We start from the raw sequence: 17,161 nt of genomic DNA, 5'->3' as shown, positions 1-17,161 counted from the left end.
CTCATGGACTGATGGAAAATTGATATTCCTGATAACATGAGCCAACAAGGGCAAAGATCTTATCTAATTTGATTACTATATTCCTTTCTCCACTGTGCTTTACCAATGTTTGCTAAAATGATATCACTGAACCTTCTTCAAAATACCACAACCAAGAACCCCTAGGCCCCTAGGGGTATAGCTAAGTAGTAAGGCACTTGCCTAGAATGTGCATCCCCAGGACCAGCATGAGAAAATAAAAACAATCTGTCAATCTATCAGAATGAGTTAACAACTTGCCCTCTATTAGCAATATCAGCAGATTATTTGAACTGTAAACATTCTGCCTTATTTCTTACCTTTAGCCACTTTCTGCTTTTCTTCAACTTGGAGAAGTTATACAAATTCCCCTTGTCAGATTTTGATTCTGTATAAAGAAACAAAAATAAAATGAAATAAAAACGAAAGAATGACTACACCAAGAGAACTGCTAGACCAAAGAGGGATCTCAAGCCACACAGACCTGACTGCAGAACTCCATTCAGCGAGTATGGGTTTAACATTCCAGAACTGCTTGCTCCAGAAGTTTCACCAAGCAATGAATTTGGAGGTTCTTCCTTTACTTGTATTAAGGGATCCCCAGACTGGGGCAATAAGGGATTGTTGTCATCCAGTCCATCTTCACTATCATCACTATAAATTGAATAGCAAGTCAATAGTCACAGTTCTTCCAGTAAAACATTATACTTTAAAGTTAGTAAAACTAGATATTTTATAGAAGAAATTGATTCTTAGAAAAGGCTGACTGTATTTTACTTAAAAGAAGAAAAAAAAACCCAAAAATCCTAAAATACTTTAACCCTAAAGTCTACAGGGATAAAAGGAATCAGAAATGTGGTACATTATAATACTACAAAGATGAAATAACATACCTAGAAATATTCCTGTTGAAGATGGCTGATGTTTGTCGCAGGAAATGGTCCAACCGGAGGGCCCTCTCCAGATACTGAAGATAGAGGGGCTTTGCCAGCTCACTGCAGCCGCCATCGTCCCCGGCACCCAACTCTGAGGCCATAGAACAAATCTGTCTTCATGCACAAGGGCCTCCAACTACACAGCTGAAGAACAGAGATAAGTAGTAAAAAAATGAAAAAGACTATTCATTTTCTTTCTCTTGCCTACTCTCTCACAAAATGAAGACAAGTCAGACCATCTAGAACACAAGATACTGAGAAGATAACATAAAATAAAGGTCCATCAAAAATTTAAAAATATTTTTTAAAAAAATAAAATAATGTAGAAGGATCATGATAAAACTCCTTAGACAATGCCTGTTAATGCTAAGGCAGAAATTAAAAGCATAGGATGAATACCAAAATATAGTAACACTGTTATATGTTACAATGAAAATTCATATTACATATTTTTGAAATAGTACCCTTTTCTCCTACAATTAACAACGACTTACAATAACTATGAGAAAACAACTACCCAAATCTATACAACAAGTTCACTGCTATGCACTTCACAGGAGAGAACTATAGGAGTACTTCTCAGCATCACCTTAGAAGTAGTTGTTCCTTCTTCATTTTGCATTAATATAACACATGTGAGAGGTATTCTATTTACAGCGGAATAGATATATTGACAGAGTTTTTTACAATCTCTTGTAAAAATGTCATAATGAGTTTAATTTTAAAATGATTTAGAAAACTGGAGCAAAAAGAATAGAAGGGTCAAAAAAAAACAGGCAGACCTTATGCATTCTTTTTGCTACCTTATGTTATTAAACATGAAGTCAAAATGTCTTCACTTGAGGAATTATCATATCAGCACAACTTTTCCCACAACTGTCTTTTATGTAATACCTTCTATCTATAAAGAATTACAGGATTCAGCTAGGATTTAATAATGAAATGACAATATACAGCAATTAAGCCACCATCTAAGAAAACAAAGATAAACCACAGATTAGGAGAAAATATTTGCAAATCATCTATTGGATAAAAGTCTTATATTTGGGGCTGGGGTTGTGGCTCAGCAGTAAAGCAGTTGCCTAGCATGTACGATGCCCTGGGTTCAATCCTCAGTACCACATAAAAATAAATAAATAATACAAAGGTATTGTGTCCAACTACAATTTAAAAAAATATATTTTTTTAAAAAGTCTTATATCTACAATATATAAATACCTCTCAAATAGCCCAATTTAAAACTGACAAAAGGTTCTGAAATTTCATGAAGACATACAAATGGCTCCTAGATAGATGAAAAGATATTCAACATCAATAAATACAAATTAAAGATACAGCATGATACAATTTTATACCCTCTAGAATGGCTACAATTAAAAACAAAGATGAATTCTAGATAGGGAAGAGTGGTGTTATGTGCTTGCCTAGCATATGTGAGGCACTGGGTTCGATTCTCAGCATCACGTGAATAAAAAAAAATAAAGGTCCATCAAAAACTAAAAAATATTAAAAAAAAAGAAAAGATTGTTAAGTAAAAGAAACCAGACATAGAAGATCACATTTTCTGTGATTCCACTTACATTAAGTGTTCAGCACTGGCCATGGTGGTTCATACTGTAATCCCAGCAACTCAGGAGGGCGAGGCAGAGAATCACAAATTTGAGGCCAGCCTCAGCAACTTAGCAAGACCCAGTTTCAAAAAACAAAAAAGGGGCTGGGATGGCTCAGTGGTAAAGTACTAGCTTGGCATAAGTGAGGACCTGGGTTTCCAGCCCAAGGGGAAAATAATAACAGTAATTTTTGAAAGACTGAGGATGTAGCTTGGTGGTGGAGTGCCCCAGATTCAATATGTATTGTGCGCAAATACATACATACACACACACACACACAAAAAAAAAAAAAAAATCAGGAAACAAAGGTTACACAGACAGTAAACTAGGGTTGTCTGGGAGTACCAAAGAGAATGGACTCAAATGGATATAAGAAATCTTTTGGGGAGGATCAAAAATGTTCTAGGGCTGGGGATGTAGCTTAGTGGTACAATGTTTACCTAGCATATGTAAAATCCTAGGTTCAATCCCCAGTAACCCCCGTCACCCTCCCGCACACAGAGTTCTAAAACCACATTGTAGTTGATGTAGAATTCCAAAAAATTCACTAAACATCAATGAATTATAAACTGAAATGAATTACATGGTATTTAAATTATCAGTCTTGGTAACATAGTTCAAGAAAAAAAGAATGTTAAAAACACTTTTTTAAAGGCTGGGGCTATAGTTCAGTGGTAGAGCATTTGCCTAGCACATATGAGACACACTGGGTTTGATCCTCAGTACCATATGAAAAAAAAGTGAAATAAATAAAGGTTATTGTGTCCATCTACAACAAAATTTAAAAAAAAAAAAAAAACTTTTAAAAAGGGTCTCAATAAATTCTTCTCTGTAAATTGAGACCTAAACATGTTTCACTTGTTTTTAATAAAAAATACCAAAACTCCCTCATTCCCTGGGCATGGTATGGCATGACTGTAATTCCAGCAACTGAGGAGGCTGAGGCAGGAGAGTCCCAAGCTCAAGGCCAGCCTAAGCAATTTAGCAAGGCCCTAAACAACTTAGTGAGACCCTGTCTCGATATTAAAAAAAAAAAAAAAAAGGGGGGCTGGGGATGTGTAGCTCAATCCCTGGTACCAAAACAAAATATTTTCAAAATTATTTCTCAGTAACTGGACTACATGAAGTCAAAATCTATTTCTCCAGGAAAGCTTAATTATGTCCATAATTGCACAATGCTCAACATAGACGACCTTGTTACATCCTGTACTCATGAGTCTTAAAATCTCATTTGTCAGACTGGGGATGTGGCTCAAGCAGTAGCGCGCTCGCCTGGCATGCATGCAGCCCGGGTTCGATCTTCAGCACCACATACAAAAACAAAGATGTTGTGTCCGCCAAAAACTAAAAAATAAATATTAAAAATTCTCCCTCCCTCCCTCTCTCGCTCTCCCTCTCTCTCTCTCTCACCTCTCTCTTTAAAATAAAAATAAAAATAAAAAAATCTCATTTGTCCCAGCATCACTTCTGTAGGTAATCATCTCTGATGACTGAAATGGTAATCCTGTCGGTAATCATTCCCTTATGTCCACAGAGCTACCAGAAGGTGCTACAGGCATAAAGTTCTTGACCAATCTCCACAAAAGGTTTCATGACAGTATCTGGAAAGTTAAGCAATAATACTTTTAAAGTGTTCAATTATTTTTTTTATTGTGGTAATATATAAAATTTACCATTTTAACCACTTTAACAGGCAGTTGCGTTAAGTATATTCACAATGGTGTGCAACTATCATTAATTTTTATTTTTAAACTCCCTTTTAAGATTGGTAAACTTGGGCTGGGGTTGTGGCTCAGTGGTAGAGCATTTGCCTAACAAGCATGATGCACTGGGTTTGATCCCCAGGACCACATAAAAATAAATATTTTTTTTAAAAAAAACTAAATAAACAAAAGAAAAGGTATTATGTCCATCTACAACTAAAAATATTAAAAAAAAAAAAAAAAGACTGGTGGACTCTATTTTCAGCTCAGGTGCCTTGATTGGCCTGTTAAAAGCCTTAGACATTCATCTCCTACATTTTTTATTCTCTACAAAAAAATTGCAGGGCCATGCCAACTGACCCACTAGTTATGCAAATTCAGCAGAGCACTTGACACTTCAATAGTCCTTTTAACCACTTCTTATCACTCTCTACAAAGATTACTTCAAATCCTTTCTTCTTCAAAATTCTTAAGTCATGCACCTCTTCACCTTAGAAGGGCTTGAGGAGCAAATATCTCCATTTTTTTAAAAAAATTGACTTCAGCTCACTGGTTTTCTCCTTATTTGTGGTATTTGAGTTAATAAGACAGATTGACTTTATCAGTCTACAATTGCAACTCTTCAGTCAAGGTGATTCTGTGTACTTGTGCAAAGGATGTATTTCCTATGTCATCCATTATGTGCCATGCCCATGAATTCATGTTTTAAAATATTATTTTACTCTTAAGTTATTTATGGTTCTCCAATATAGAACAACTGGGCATACTGTGTTGTTTTAAATTATAGATAATACTACCTACATATTTCATTTGGTGACTAAAAAAAGAGAGATTATAAGATACTTGTAATAAGGCAGAATTGGAGCTAACCAATTTGAAAATCAGAATGACTGATATTGCTGACTAAGTAAATCTTATTTCTGGATACTCTCCATCTCTTTGGAAACTTCTGTCCTATTCCTTCTTTATCTCCTCTGTTGAAATTTCTTTACCCTAACTTTGTGTAGAGTCCACTCATTCCTTCATCCATTTTTTACTCTTAGGAAATCTCATCTATAACCAGGACTTCAATGAACAGTTATGTGATTGATACCCTGGCCCCAAACTTACAAAGTACATATTCTAGATGCTTGTTGGATATTCCACCCTTAAAAATTTTTTTTGGGGGGGGTAGTTGTAGATGGACAGAATGCCTTTGTTTATTTTTATGTGGTGATAAGGACAGAACCCAGTGCCTCACACATGCTAGGCTAAGTGCTCTGCCACTGAGCTATAGCCCCATCCCTGAAATTCTACCCTAGATAGTACCTATTCTACCACTAGCACCTACAAACTCAAATTGCTCCTCTGCCCCCAAACTAGCTAGTTCCTCTTTCTTTCTTATGTGTTTTCAGGTTTGGGGGTTTTTGTTGTTGTTTGGTACCAGGTATTGAACTCAGGGGCATTCAACCCCTAAGCCACATCCCCAGGCCTATTTTGTATTTTATTTAGAGACAGGGTCTCAACTGAGTTGCTTAGCACTTCTCCTGAGGTTGGCTTTGAAATTGTGATCCTCCTGTCTCAGCCTCCGGAGCTACTGGCATTAATAGTTATTTGGACTCGAAACTCAGAGAATCACTTTTTACACTCCCCTCTACTTCTCTTCTTACCTTGTAACCAATGTGTAGTTGATTGTTCTTTGGAAACCAAGTCTGGTACCAGACCTTTCTTTCCCTATTAAAGTTCTCCTTTAAATTCTTAACTCACATCTAGACCACTGCTTCCAAATGTAGTTTCCCAAGTTCATCTTAATCTATTCATGCTCATAACTATTGTCAAACCAGTACTCCCAAAACATCATTCTGACTATGTCATTACCCCTCAATAATTTTCCAAAATTCAATAGTCTAAATAATTCAGACTGAAATTCAAAGACCTTACCATCTGGCTTCAAATTATCTTTTCCAATTTAATCTTTACTGCCCCACTATACTTCAGATAAATTGAAAATTCCTGTAAAAGTATCTCCTAACATCTTAGTAGACCCACCCCAATCTTCAATTCAAAAGCTTTTTAAAATTCGTCCAACCACAGGTTCATGTACACAGGATGTTAATCTATGCTGTCAAAGTAATTCACTGTAGACTGGTCTTTCCACAGGATTTCTCATCCTAATTATCCAGAAACTGGACTCTGATCATACTTCAGTTCCTCTTACAACAGTCTACTGTTCACACAGTAAAGTATCTGCTTCTGAACCTTACCCACATATATCAGACTTCTTAGTCTGTGTTCATGAGTGATCCTAGACTGACAGTTTTCAGTTAAGAGTTACTGCTATATCTTTATTAATGATGTCTTGCCCTTGTCCTATGAAAATGCCTGTTAAGATGTTTTACAAGGTTGCAATAAAATCTTTCGAAGATAAAATGAAATACATTGTTATGGAAAACACTTGTAGATTATCTTTAGCTAAGACTATTCTCTCTCTCTCTCCTCTGAACTTTTGAATGGTAATAGAAAACATGGTGCTTATATGATCTTATATTCTATTTAGTGTGTGTGTGTGTGTGTGTGTGTGTGTGTGTGTGTGTGTGTAGATAGATATCTCCCCTATTAAACTCTAAATTATTGGGGAAAGGAATTCATATCTTATGAATCTATTTGATTCTGATATTTTATAAATAATTACATTAATTTCCTTTTCCTTCTTTTTTTTTGGTGGGGGGAGTAGTAGGAAAGATCTGGAGATTGAATCTAGGACTTGCACATGCTAGGCAAGCAATGTACTGCATTCCCAGACCTTTTAAATTTTTTACTTTGAGGCAGGGTGTTAAGGTCTGTAGACAAGTCAAAATAACGCGTGGTATTTTGCCAGAGAAATGTTAGAGTTCATAAACAAGTCTGGATGGTGCCTGGCAAAATGCCAGAGGGAGTGGTTTGAGAAGTAACAAAAGTAAGCCATTAAGTGTGGAGATTCCTTATTGGTTGACTGATGTATCTAGTTTATGCTAATTAAGATAAGCTGTGCAAAATGTATAAATAGCTCTGTTGTCCTACAATAAACGGCTTCCATTCCTGCTGCATCAACGTACACAACTTACTCGTCACCCCCCAGCAGCAGGGTCTCCTCTCCTAAATTGTCCATACTGGCCTCAAATTCATGATGCTCCTGCCTGAGGGTCTTGAGTAAATGGGATTACAGGTATGCCACATCATGACCAGTTGTAGATGAACACAATACCTTTATTTATTTACCTTTATGTGGTGCTGAGGACCGAACCCACTGCCTCACACATGCTAGGCAAGTGTTCTACCACTCAGCCACAACCCCAGTCCCCTATTTTCCACTTTTATACACAGTCTAAATTTCAAGGCTACAAAACTACAGCTCTAATGTTACATTCTACATAAACACAATCTGCAGTTAATGACCATTAGCCTCTAGCCCTATCTTGGATACATTTGAGAACAAAAGTTTAAATCAAACTAAAAGATACAAAAGTTAAGAAGTAGAATGGGTCCAATCATTCATTATCTTACTCCTGCTGAGCAAGGATAGGAGAATTCCATGAATTGAGAGTCTTTCAGACAAATGACCATTAAAACTGGTTTTCAGACAGGTTTTTAAATATTGGGCAAGTGAGACCAAGGTTTTACTTTTAGACAAGAACCTGAGATGCACCTGCACCAATCACCAATTCTTACCTGAGGACAGGACTTTGTTTGTTTTGTTCTGTTTTGTTTTGTTTGGAGGAATGGGGGGTGGGGATTGAACCAGGAATGTTATACCACTTAGCTATATCTCCAATCCTTTTCATTTTTATTTTGAGACAGGATCTAAGCTGCTGATTTCAAATTTGCAATCCTTCTGCATCGGCCTCCTGAGTTGTTGAGATTACAGAGGTGCACCAACACACCAACAAGAAGAACAGAACTTTTGATATCTTCCCCTAAATGAAGAGCCTAATAATGATACCTATTTGGAGAGAAAGCAATTTGATCTCTAGATAGAAATGAACTAAGAGGTGCTGTTCAAATGGCAATTTAATCTAACACTTTTTAGTTTGGTTGCATTTATTTGTTTGTTTAAAGATGGGTGAGAATGCACTGATTGTTTTTTCCTAACTTCAATGGTAAAAACAATAGACTAGTGATGTAACTAAGTGGAAAAGCATACGCTTTTAGCATGCATGAGGCTCTAGGTTAAATTTCCAGCACACACATGCCCCACCCCATGTCCACACACAAAGAATGACATCTAATGAACACCACATACACTACTACAATTATAACCATTACAAATGTGTCCTATTATTTACACATTTAGATTTCCTGGGTTCAACCCTCAACAAGGCCCTTCCTATTAAAAAATACAGACAAATATCTACTAATATTAAAAATATAAAGCATTAAAGTTAGACCTAAGAGTTATATTTTTTTAATTTTATTTTATCATTTGCATTATGGTAATGTGCTCTTTTGTCTCTTCTCCATTAGGAATTCCAAACTTAGTGGACTTTTATTTTCTTTTCCTTTTTTTGGGGGGGAGGGGGAGACAAAATACCTATCAAAATATCTGAGAAAATTAGTTCAAGAATGTTGATTTAAACTCATAAATTAAATCATATCAGCCTTGAAGAACTAATTTCTACATGAAGCAGAGGTTTGCAAGTTGGAGGCCAGCTGGGCAACTTAGTGAGACCCTGGCTCAAAATAAAAAGGGTTAGGGGTATGGCTCAAAGGTAGAATGCATACTTAATAACTGCAAGGCCCTGGATTCAATCCCTAGCATTTAAAAAAAAAATTAAAAAACAAAACTCCCAAATTTATCAAATGTAAATAAAAAAAGGTTGAATAAAGGCAATATGCCTCTTAAGGAAAAAACTGTAACTTAAAAAGCATTTAAATGATTAAAAGCTCAGTGGTAAGGCACATGTCTGTAATCTCAATAACTCAGGAGGAGGCTGAGGCAGGAGGATTACAAATTCAAAGCCAGTTACAGCAATTTAGCAAGGTTAAAAGCAACTTGGCAAGACCCTGTCTTAATTAAAATAAAACATAAACTGGGTGCAGTGGTGCACATCTATAATCCCAGTGGCTCAGAAGGCTGAAACAGGAGCATCCAAATTCAAAGCCAGGCTCAGAAATTTAGCAAGGCCCTAAGCAACTCAGCAAGACCCTCGTCTCTAAATAAAATATAAAAAGGGCTGGGGATGTGGCTCAGTGGTTAAGTACCTTTGAATTCAACCCCCAGTACCAAAAAATAAAAACAAAACATAAAAAAAAGGGCTGAAGATATGGCTTAGCATCCCCTTGATTCAATCCCCATATTAAAAATAAATGAAGACAGACAGCATGAGGCTAGTTAAAAACAGTGCTTTATACAAAGGCCAAATATTAAGGAACTATAAAATCTAAATTTCCCACCTGTGCTCCAAATCTGAGAAATTCTGTTGCCCAAATCTATTATGTCCAGATCTGATCCACAGGTAACACTGATAATTCATAGTGCTAAGCCATAAATAACAGAATCAAGCCAAATAAACAAACTCCATAATATTTAAATAGATGGTTCGATTCTTAGCACCACGTATGGATAAATAAAATAATGGTCCATTGACAACTAAAAATATTTTTAAAAAATGATACAAACACTAGATTAACATTTCAGTCACCAGCATGATGATCTTTAAGTGCAGTGTAGAAAAGGGTATTTCCTTCAGAGAACTCCTTTTTTTTTTTTTTTTTTTGAGAAAGAGAGAGAGAGAGAGAGAGAGAGAGAGAGAGAGAGAATTTTAATATTTGTTTTCTTAGTTTTTGGCAGACACAACATCTTGTTTGTATGTGGTGCTGAGAATCGAACCCGGGCTGCACGCATGCCAGGCGAGCGCGCTACCGCTTGAGCCACATCCCCAGCCCCCAGAGAACTCCTTTTCTCTGGGGATTTTTTTTTATATTGCAGTCTTGCCTCTTCACACAAGAGGCAAGACTGCAATATAAATAACTACAATAAAAAGCATACTTGGGTCCAGGCACAGTGGCACATAACTGTAATTCCAGCTACTTGGGAGGCTGCAGAGTAAGAGATTTGAGGCCAGCCTGGACAACTCAGTGAGACAATGTCTCAAAAGGTGGTGGTGGAGTGGGGGGGGTAGAACATCCCTTGGTTCAATCCTAAGTACTGTGTACATGCACATGCACACACACAGGGGTTGGGGGATGTAGCTCAGGGGTAGAGCACTTGCCTAGTGTATGCAAAGCTTTGGGTTTGATCCCCAGCATTGCAAAAAGGGAAAAAAAAAAAAAAAAAACTTTTGAGTTAGGCGACTTAAGAGATGTACAGATAAAGTGTTACAGTTTAGTTTTCTTGGTTATGCTGGGGATCAAACCCAGGGCTTCATAAACGCTGCTACGAAAGCACTCTGCCTCTGAGCCATCCCTAGATAAATTGCTATGGGATTTGAAGAAACAATGATTATCTTAGATATTAGACCATATTAATGTTTCATGAAAAATTTATATACCTAATGATTACATCCTTTATAATATCTGTAATTTTTGATGAAGAAATAATGGGCTGGGATATGGAAGGTCCTTCCATGGATGTATGATCTTAAAAACAGAAAATGAAAAGTCTAAGCAGGTAGGGCACACCTGTAATCCCAGCAGCTCAGGAGGCAGAGGCAGGAGGATTACAAGTTCAAAGCTAGCCTCGGCAATTTGGCAAATCTCTGAGCAACTTAGCAAGACCCTGTATCTAAATAAAATATAAAACAGGCTGTAGATGTGGCTCAGGGGTTAAGTACCCCTGGGTTCAATCCAGGCACCAAAAAAAAAAAAAAAAAAAAAAAAGGTCTAGTAATTATGATCATATAAAATCAATGCCCAAATCAAATGGCTCACCAATGAGTTCTACCAAACATTTAAAATAGAATTAATACAAATACTTCACAAAGTCTTCTACAAATTAGAAGAGATAAGAACACTTACCAAAATTATTCTATGAGACCAATAGCACTCTGATCCCCAAACCAAGTAGAAATAAAGAAAACTATATATCAATATCCCTTATAAAATACACACACACACACACACACACACACACACACTCCTCAACAAAATATCAGCAAACCAAATCCAGGAACACATAAAAAGGATTATAAACTATTACCAAGCAGAATTTATCCTAGGAATGAAGTTGGTATAACATCTGAAATTAATTGTGCTACACACATCAGTAAAACTAAGGGTACAAACATACATGATCATCTAAATAGATACAGAAAAATGATTTGACACAAGCCAGCACATTTTCAAGATAGAAACACTGTACAAACTTGGCATAAAAAGAAACTTCCTGAACTTGGTAAAGGGTATTATGTAAACTCCAAAGCTAATATCATATTTGGTGGCAAAGGCAAAATGCTATTCCCTTTAAAACCAGGAACAAAACAAGAGTGTCTACTTTTACCATATGTATTCAAAATTGTACTGAGAGTTTTAGCCAGGCCAATGAGGCAAGAAATTTTTAAAAAGGGCACCTAGTTAGAGAGAAAGAAGTAAAACTTTCTCTATTTATATAGATAACATGATTTTAACAAATCAACTAGAAAAAATTGATTAGAATAAGCTCAGAAATCTTCCATGGTATAAGATCAATACATAAAAATGAATTATATTTATAAACACTATCAGTGAACAATCTGAAAATAAATTAAGAAAACAATTTCATTTAGAGGCCTTAAAAATGACAAAATACTTACAAATAAATTTACCCAAATAAGTGCAATACTTATATATCAAAAGCAGGAAGACATTATTTTAAGAAATTAAAGAGCTAACTCCTGTCATCCCAGCTACTCAGCAGGCTGAGATAGGAGGACCACTTGAACAAATGAGGTAAGGGGCAATATAGCAAGAGCCTGTCTCATTAAAAAATAAATAAATAGGGGCTGGGGATGTGGCTCAAGCGGTAGCGCGCTCGCCTGGCATGCGTGCGGCCCGGGTTCGATCCTCAGCATTACATACAAAAACAAAGATGTAATGTCCGCCGAGAACTAAAAAATAAATATTAAAAAAAAAATTCTCTCTCTCTCACTCTATCTTTTAAAATAAATAAATAAAAAGAAAATGGAAAGAAAAGATGGAGGAGGAAGAAATAAATGGAAAGACATTCCATGTTCATGGATCACATGATACAATAAATTATTAAAGTGACAATAAATATAAATTTAATATAATACCTACCAACATCCAAATTGGCTTTCTTTTCTTTTTTAAATAGGCAAGCTAAATTAAAATTCCTATAGAAATACAAGGGACTTGGGATAACCAAAAGGATTTTAAAGACAACTCTTTTTTAAGTGTGAGCTGGAATTTCTCAATTTCAAAGCTTACTAAATAGCTGCAATATTTCAGGCAATGCAGAAACTACAAAAGGATAGATATATACAATAAGAGACTAGAACAAAAGCCCTGAAATAAATCTTTACATTTATAATCAGGTGATTTTCAACAAGAATGTCAAGATAAACCAACAAAGAAATAAAATTTTTCAAAAAATAGTGCTGTAACAACTGGATAGTCACATGCTAACAATGAAGATGGACCCCTTCTTTTTTCATTTTTATTGTTTTTAGTTGTAGTTGGAAACAATGCCTTTATTTTATTTATTTATTTATTTTTATGTGGTGTTGAGGATCGAACCCAGCACCTCACATGTGCTAGGCGAGCGCTCTACCACTGAGCCACAACACCAGTCCCTGGACCCTTCCTTTTAAAGCAAACAAAAATCAACTCAGAAAAGATCACAAATCTAAATTTAAGAGCTAAACTACAAAACTCTTGGAAGAAAACAGCAATATTGGATGAGGTAAGCGTTTCTTAGCATTGAAACAATAGCAGAAGCAATAAAAACAGATAAATTAGGCTTAATACAGTTCACATTTATAATCCCAGCTACTTGGGAGACTGAGGCAGGAAGATCATGAGTTCAAGGCCAGTCTGAACAACAGCAAAAGTAATAATAATTTAGTGTTATAAATGATACCATGAAGATATTGAAAATAAAACCCATGAGAAAATATCTCCAAATCATTTAGCTAATAATGAATAGTATCCAGAATATATTTTTAAAACTCTTAAAACAATTATAAAAAGACAATAAGCTGGGCTGGGGTTTTAACTCAGTGGTAGAGCACTTGCCTAGCACATGAGAGGAACTGGGTTCAATCCTCAGCACCACATAAAAATAAATAAATAAATAAATAAAAGCACTGTGTCCATCTACAACTAAAAAAATTTTTTTTAAAAAAGACAATAAGCTATTTCAAAAATGAGCAAATTGGGTTCAATCCCTAGCACTGCAAAAATACATTAATTGAAAAAATAAAAATAAAACAAAGATTTGAAATAGGTACTTCTCCAAAGAAGATATGCCAAAGGCAAGCACATGAAAAGATGCTTTAACACTGGTAGCTATTGGCAAAATGCACAACAAATCAAAATCACAAGTAGCACCATTTATCTGTAGTTCAGCCTCTTGGGAGGCTGAGACAGGATGATCCTTTGAGTCCAGGGGTTTGAGGCCAGCCTGGGCAATGTAGTGAGATTCCATCTCAAAACAAAACAAAAAACTACTGCTCAATGACATACTGCTTTGCAGTAAGATGGCTATTGAAGAAAGAGAGAGAGAGAGAGAGAGAGAGAAAATAACAAGAGGTGACTAGGATGTGAAGAAACTGGAGCCCTAAATCACTGCCCTGGGAATGTAAAATGGTGCAGGCACTGGGAAGTTTGGCAGTTCCTCTGAGATTTATAAAAAGTTACCATTATGACCTAGCAAATCCACTATACCCAAGAAAATTTAAAACATTTTCACAAAAACTTGTATATAAATCTTCACAGTAGTATCACAATAGCCAAGAGTGATAAAAACCTCCAATGTCCATTGACTGATGATAAAAAAATAAAATGTGATCCATGTACCCAATGGAATATCATTCAACAATAAAAAGGAATTACTGAGAAATGCTGTAACATGGATGTACTTTGAAATCATATGCAAAATGAAGGAAGCCAGTAACCAAAGGCCACATATTCTGATTCCATTTATATGAAATGTCCAGAAAAAGCAAATCCATACACTTTTTTTTTCTGGTGCTAGGCACATGGGAGGCAAGCACTTTACCACTGAGCTACAGCCTCAACCTAAGGTATAACTTTCTTTTTATAAGTTTTTTTAATACCTTTAAAAAATAGCTCTCTTTTTAATTACTGAGTTATTGAAATCCTTTATATAGTATAGACAATTCTTTTACTAAATATGTACATACATATTATTTCCACGTGTTCATGGATATTATCAATTCTCTTCTAATTCATCTATAAATTCAACACATTCCCAATCAAAATCCAGAGGATTTTAGAAGAAACTGGTAACTGAGTGTGAAATTGATATGGAAATACAAAGGACATAGGATTCTCAAAACAAGTTTGAGAAGATGGAGAAAGTTGAAGTTTACCTAACCTAAATCCATGATTGACTAAATTTATAGTAATCATGACAACATTACATTGGTATAGACAAAATGACTAATGGTATGGAAAAGATTACAGAAAGAAACCTACATGGTCAACAGATACTTAACAAAAGCAATAAAACAATCTAACAAGGAAAAAATTTTCAAACAAATGGAGTTGAATAGAAAGGAGATCTATATGGGGAAAAACAATAAGCTTCAAATCCCTACAGAATACCACACACAAAAATGAAGTTAACATGAATCACAGATAAATGTAGAGTTAAATTGATAAAGTTTCTAAAAGAAAACTTAAGAGCATATCTTTGAGATCATGGGGTAGAAAACTTCTGCATTAAAATATATATATATATATATATATAAACCATTCTCTCTGGTTTAACTCCCTATCAGTTTGCAAAAATATTTTTTAAATCAGTCTATAGAAGACACAGCAAATAGTGTATTTAAGTGGCATCCTATGCAACTCTACACTAATTAAATGCATGAATTCCCTCTAATACAAATATTATAACTTTGCCAGACTTCTCAAAGAAGTGTGATGGGTGCCAAGGTCACCCAGAATTATACAGTATATATATGCTGGTATACTTTCTCTTGGCCAGCTTACACTGGGATTCAATTTACATCCTTTTGGCTCTAAATTCTGTGTTTCTCCAGTATCAGTTTAAGGTAGAAATACTAAAGGATACTATAGCATAAGCTGAACGTAACTAGCACCTCTTTCTGACAAAATAAGCAAGAGACCCATCCTTAACTCTCTTAAGGAAATGACAACTTAGTGTTTACATGGACACACTAAATTATTCCCATTTCTCTTAGTTCTCTTAGCTTAATACGTATTGTAACTGTTCTCTATCATAAGTCTTTTTGCATGAACTAATTATCTGTTGTTTAATAAGTAAGGAATCACAAAATACAAGGAGTTTTCTTAATATCAGAATGGTTCTCTTCAGTACAGAGCATGGATGTCTGTACTAATGCACAAAGCATATTAAAAAAAACTGCTTTTCTTTTGTTTCTTTTTATAAAGAACACAGGACTTCGGGGTAGCTTGATGTGCTTGTCTAGCATGTACCAGGTATATGTTCAATACTGTGGGGTGGCTTGATGTGCTTGTCTAGCATGTACCAGGTATATGTTCACCAACAAAACAAAACACAACAAAGCCCCACAAATAAATTAAAATAGGTTAAATTAGTAAAACATCAAAACCTCATTTGGGAGAAAGTAACACAATATAAAAAAATATATAATTTTGTACAATATAAATATTGATAAATTTAATGAAATGTTCATTACTGTACTTTTTATTAAATAACATTTATTCATTTATATTATCCATTTTTTAAAAAATATTTTTTAGTTGTAAATGGACACAATATCTTTATTTATTTATTTTTATGTGGTGCTGGGGATTGAACCCAGTGCCTCATGCATGCTAGACAAGCACTCTACCACTGAGCCACACACAACCCAGCCCTATATTACCCATTTAGTTGACACAAAATGACATCTTTATTTTGGTAGATCTAAATTATTAAAGTATTTTTAAGCAATTCTACAAAAAAATATTGAGGGGAAAGTTTTTCATGAATATTTAAAGAATAATTAGACTTGATAGAATGTTTCCTGTCCACAATAAATATACTATGATCTCACAACAAAAACTCAATAGCTCATATGAAAAACCTTTCTGATTTCTATGAAATGTTTCATTTAATCTCAAATCCATTCACCAGAAAAAGAGCTATTCAAAACTAGCCTACTTATGGCCTGATGGCCTATAACACAGAATAAGAGCCCACCAGTATGAGAGCCTTCATTGTCATAAACTTTTAGTCTAGTTTTGGTTAATTTCAATGACTTGACTAAGTTAAAACTCAATCTATTGTCATTGACTCCAAAGCCCAATTTTTCACAACCAGCCTCTGCTGTAGAATAAGAAAACTTAAAGAAGCACCTGGGGGTAGCTCAGCAGTACAGTGCTTGCCTACCACATCTGAGAGGCCCTGGATTCAATCTCCATCACCACAAATTAGTAAAAATTAAAATGATTAAAAAAGCTTCAAGGTTGAGGTTGTGGCTTAGTGGTAGAGCATTTGCAGAGCATGTGTGAGGCACTGGGTTCAATACTCAGCACCCCATAAAAATAAATAAATAACGGTATTCTGTCTATCTATAACTAAAAATGGAACAAAGAAAAAGATCTTACCCTCAACAAGAGGCAGGCAGAGCCTTCTTATGGAGGCCAGAAACAACTTGCTTAAATGAAGGGATCACTATACAAGCATGAAATTTCACAAGCCTAGAGTTTACTCAAAGCAGAGAGTTTCAAAGATAAAAATAGTACTTGTATTTTAAACGTGGAA

General features: G+C 35.3%; 1 protein-coding gene across 3 annotated transcripts in view; it reads right to left on the bottom strand.

Moving 5' to 3' along the window:
- The window catches only part of Ino80 (INO80 complex ATPase subunit), a 131,808-nt gene that overhangs the window by 101,082 nt on the left and 13,565 nt on the right, over positions 1 to 17,161 (bottom strand). For all 3 annotated transcript variants that reach the window (XM_078049791.1, XM_078049790.1, XM_078049792.1), the window contains exons 2-4: positions 912 to 1,097; positions 503 to 672; positions 339 to 406 (exon numbers count right to left, since the gene is read on the bottom strand). In XM_078049791.1, the coding sequence (XP_077905917.1) occupies positions 339 to 406; positions 503 to 672; positions 912 to 1,054 (381 nt within the window). In that variant the 5' untranslated portion in view covers positions 1,055 to 1,097. The remainder of the gene's footprint in view (positions 1 to 338; positions 407 to 502; positions 673 to 911; positions 1,098 to 17,161) is intronic.

The sequence above is a fragment of the Ictidomys tridecemlineatus genome, chromosome 5 (genome assembly GCF_052094955.1).
Source record: "Ictidomys tridecemlineatus isolate mIctTri1 chromosome 5, mIctTri1.hap1, whole genome shotgun sequence".
NCBI classification, from domain to species: domain Eukaryota; kingdom Metazoa; phylum Chordata; class Mammalia; order Rodentia; family Sciuridae; genus Ictidomys; species Ictidomys tridecemlineatus.
Note: the sequence above shows the minus strand (reverse complement) of the source record. Positions and strands in the feature narration are given on the sequence as shown.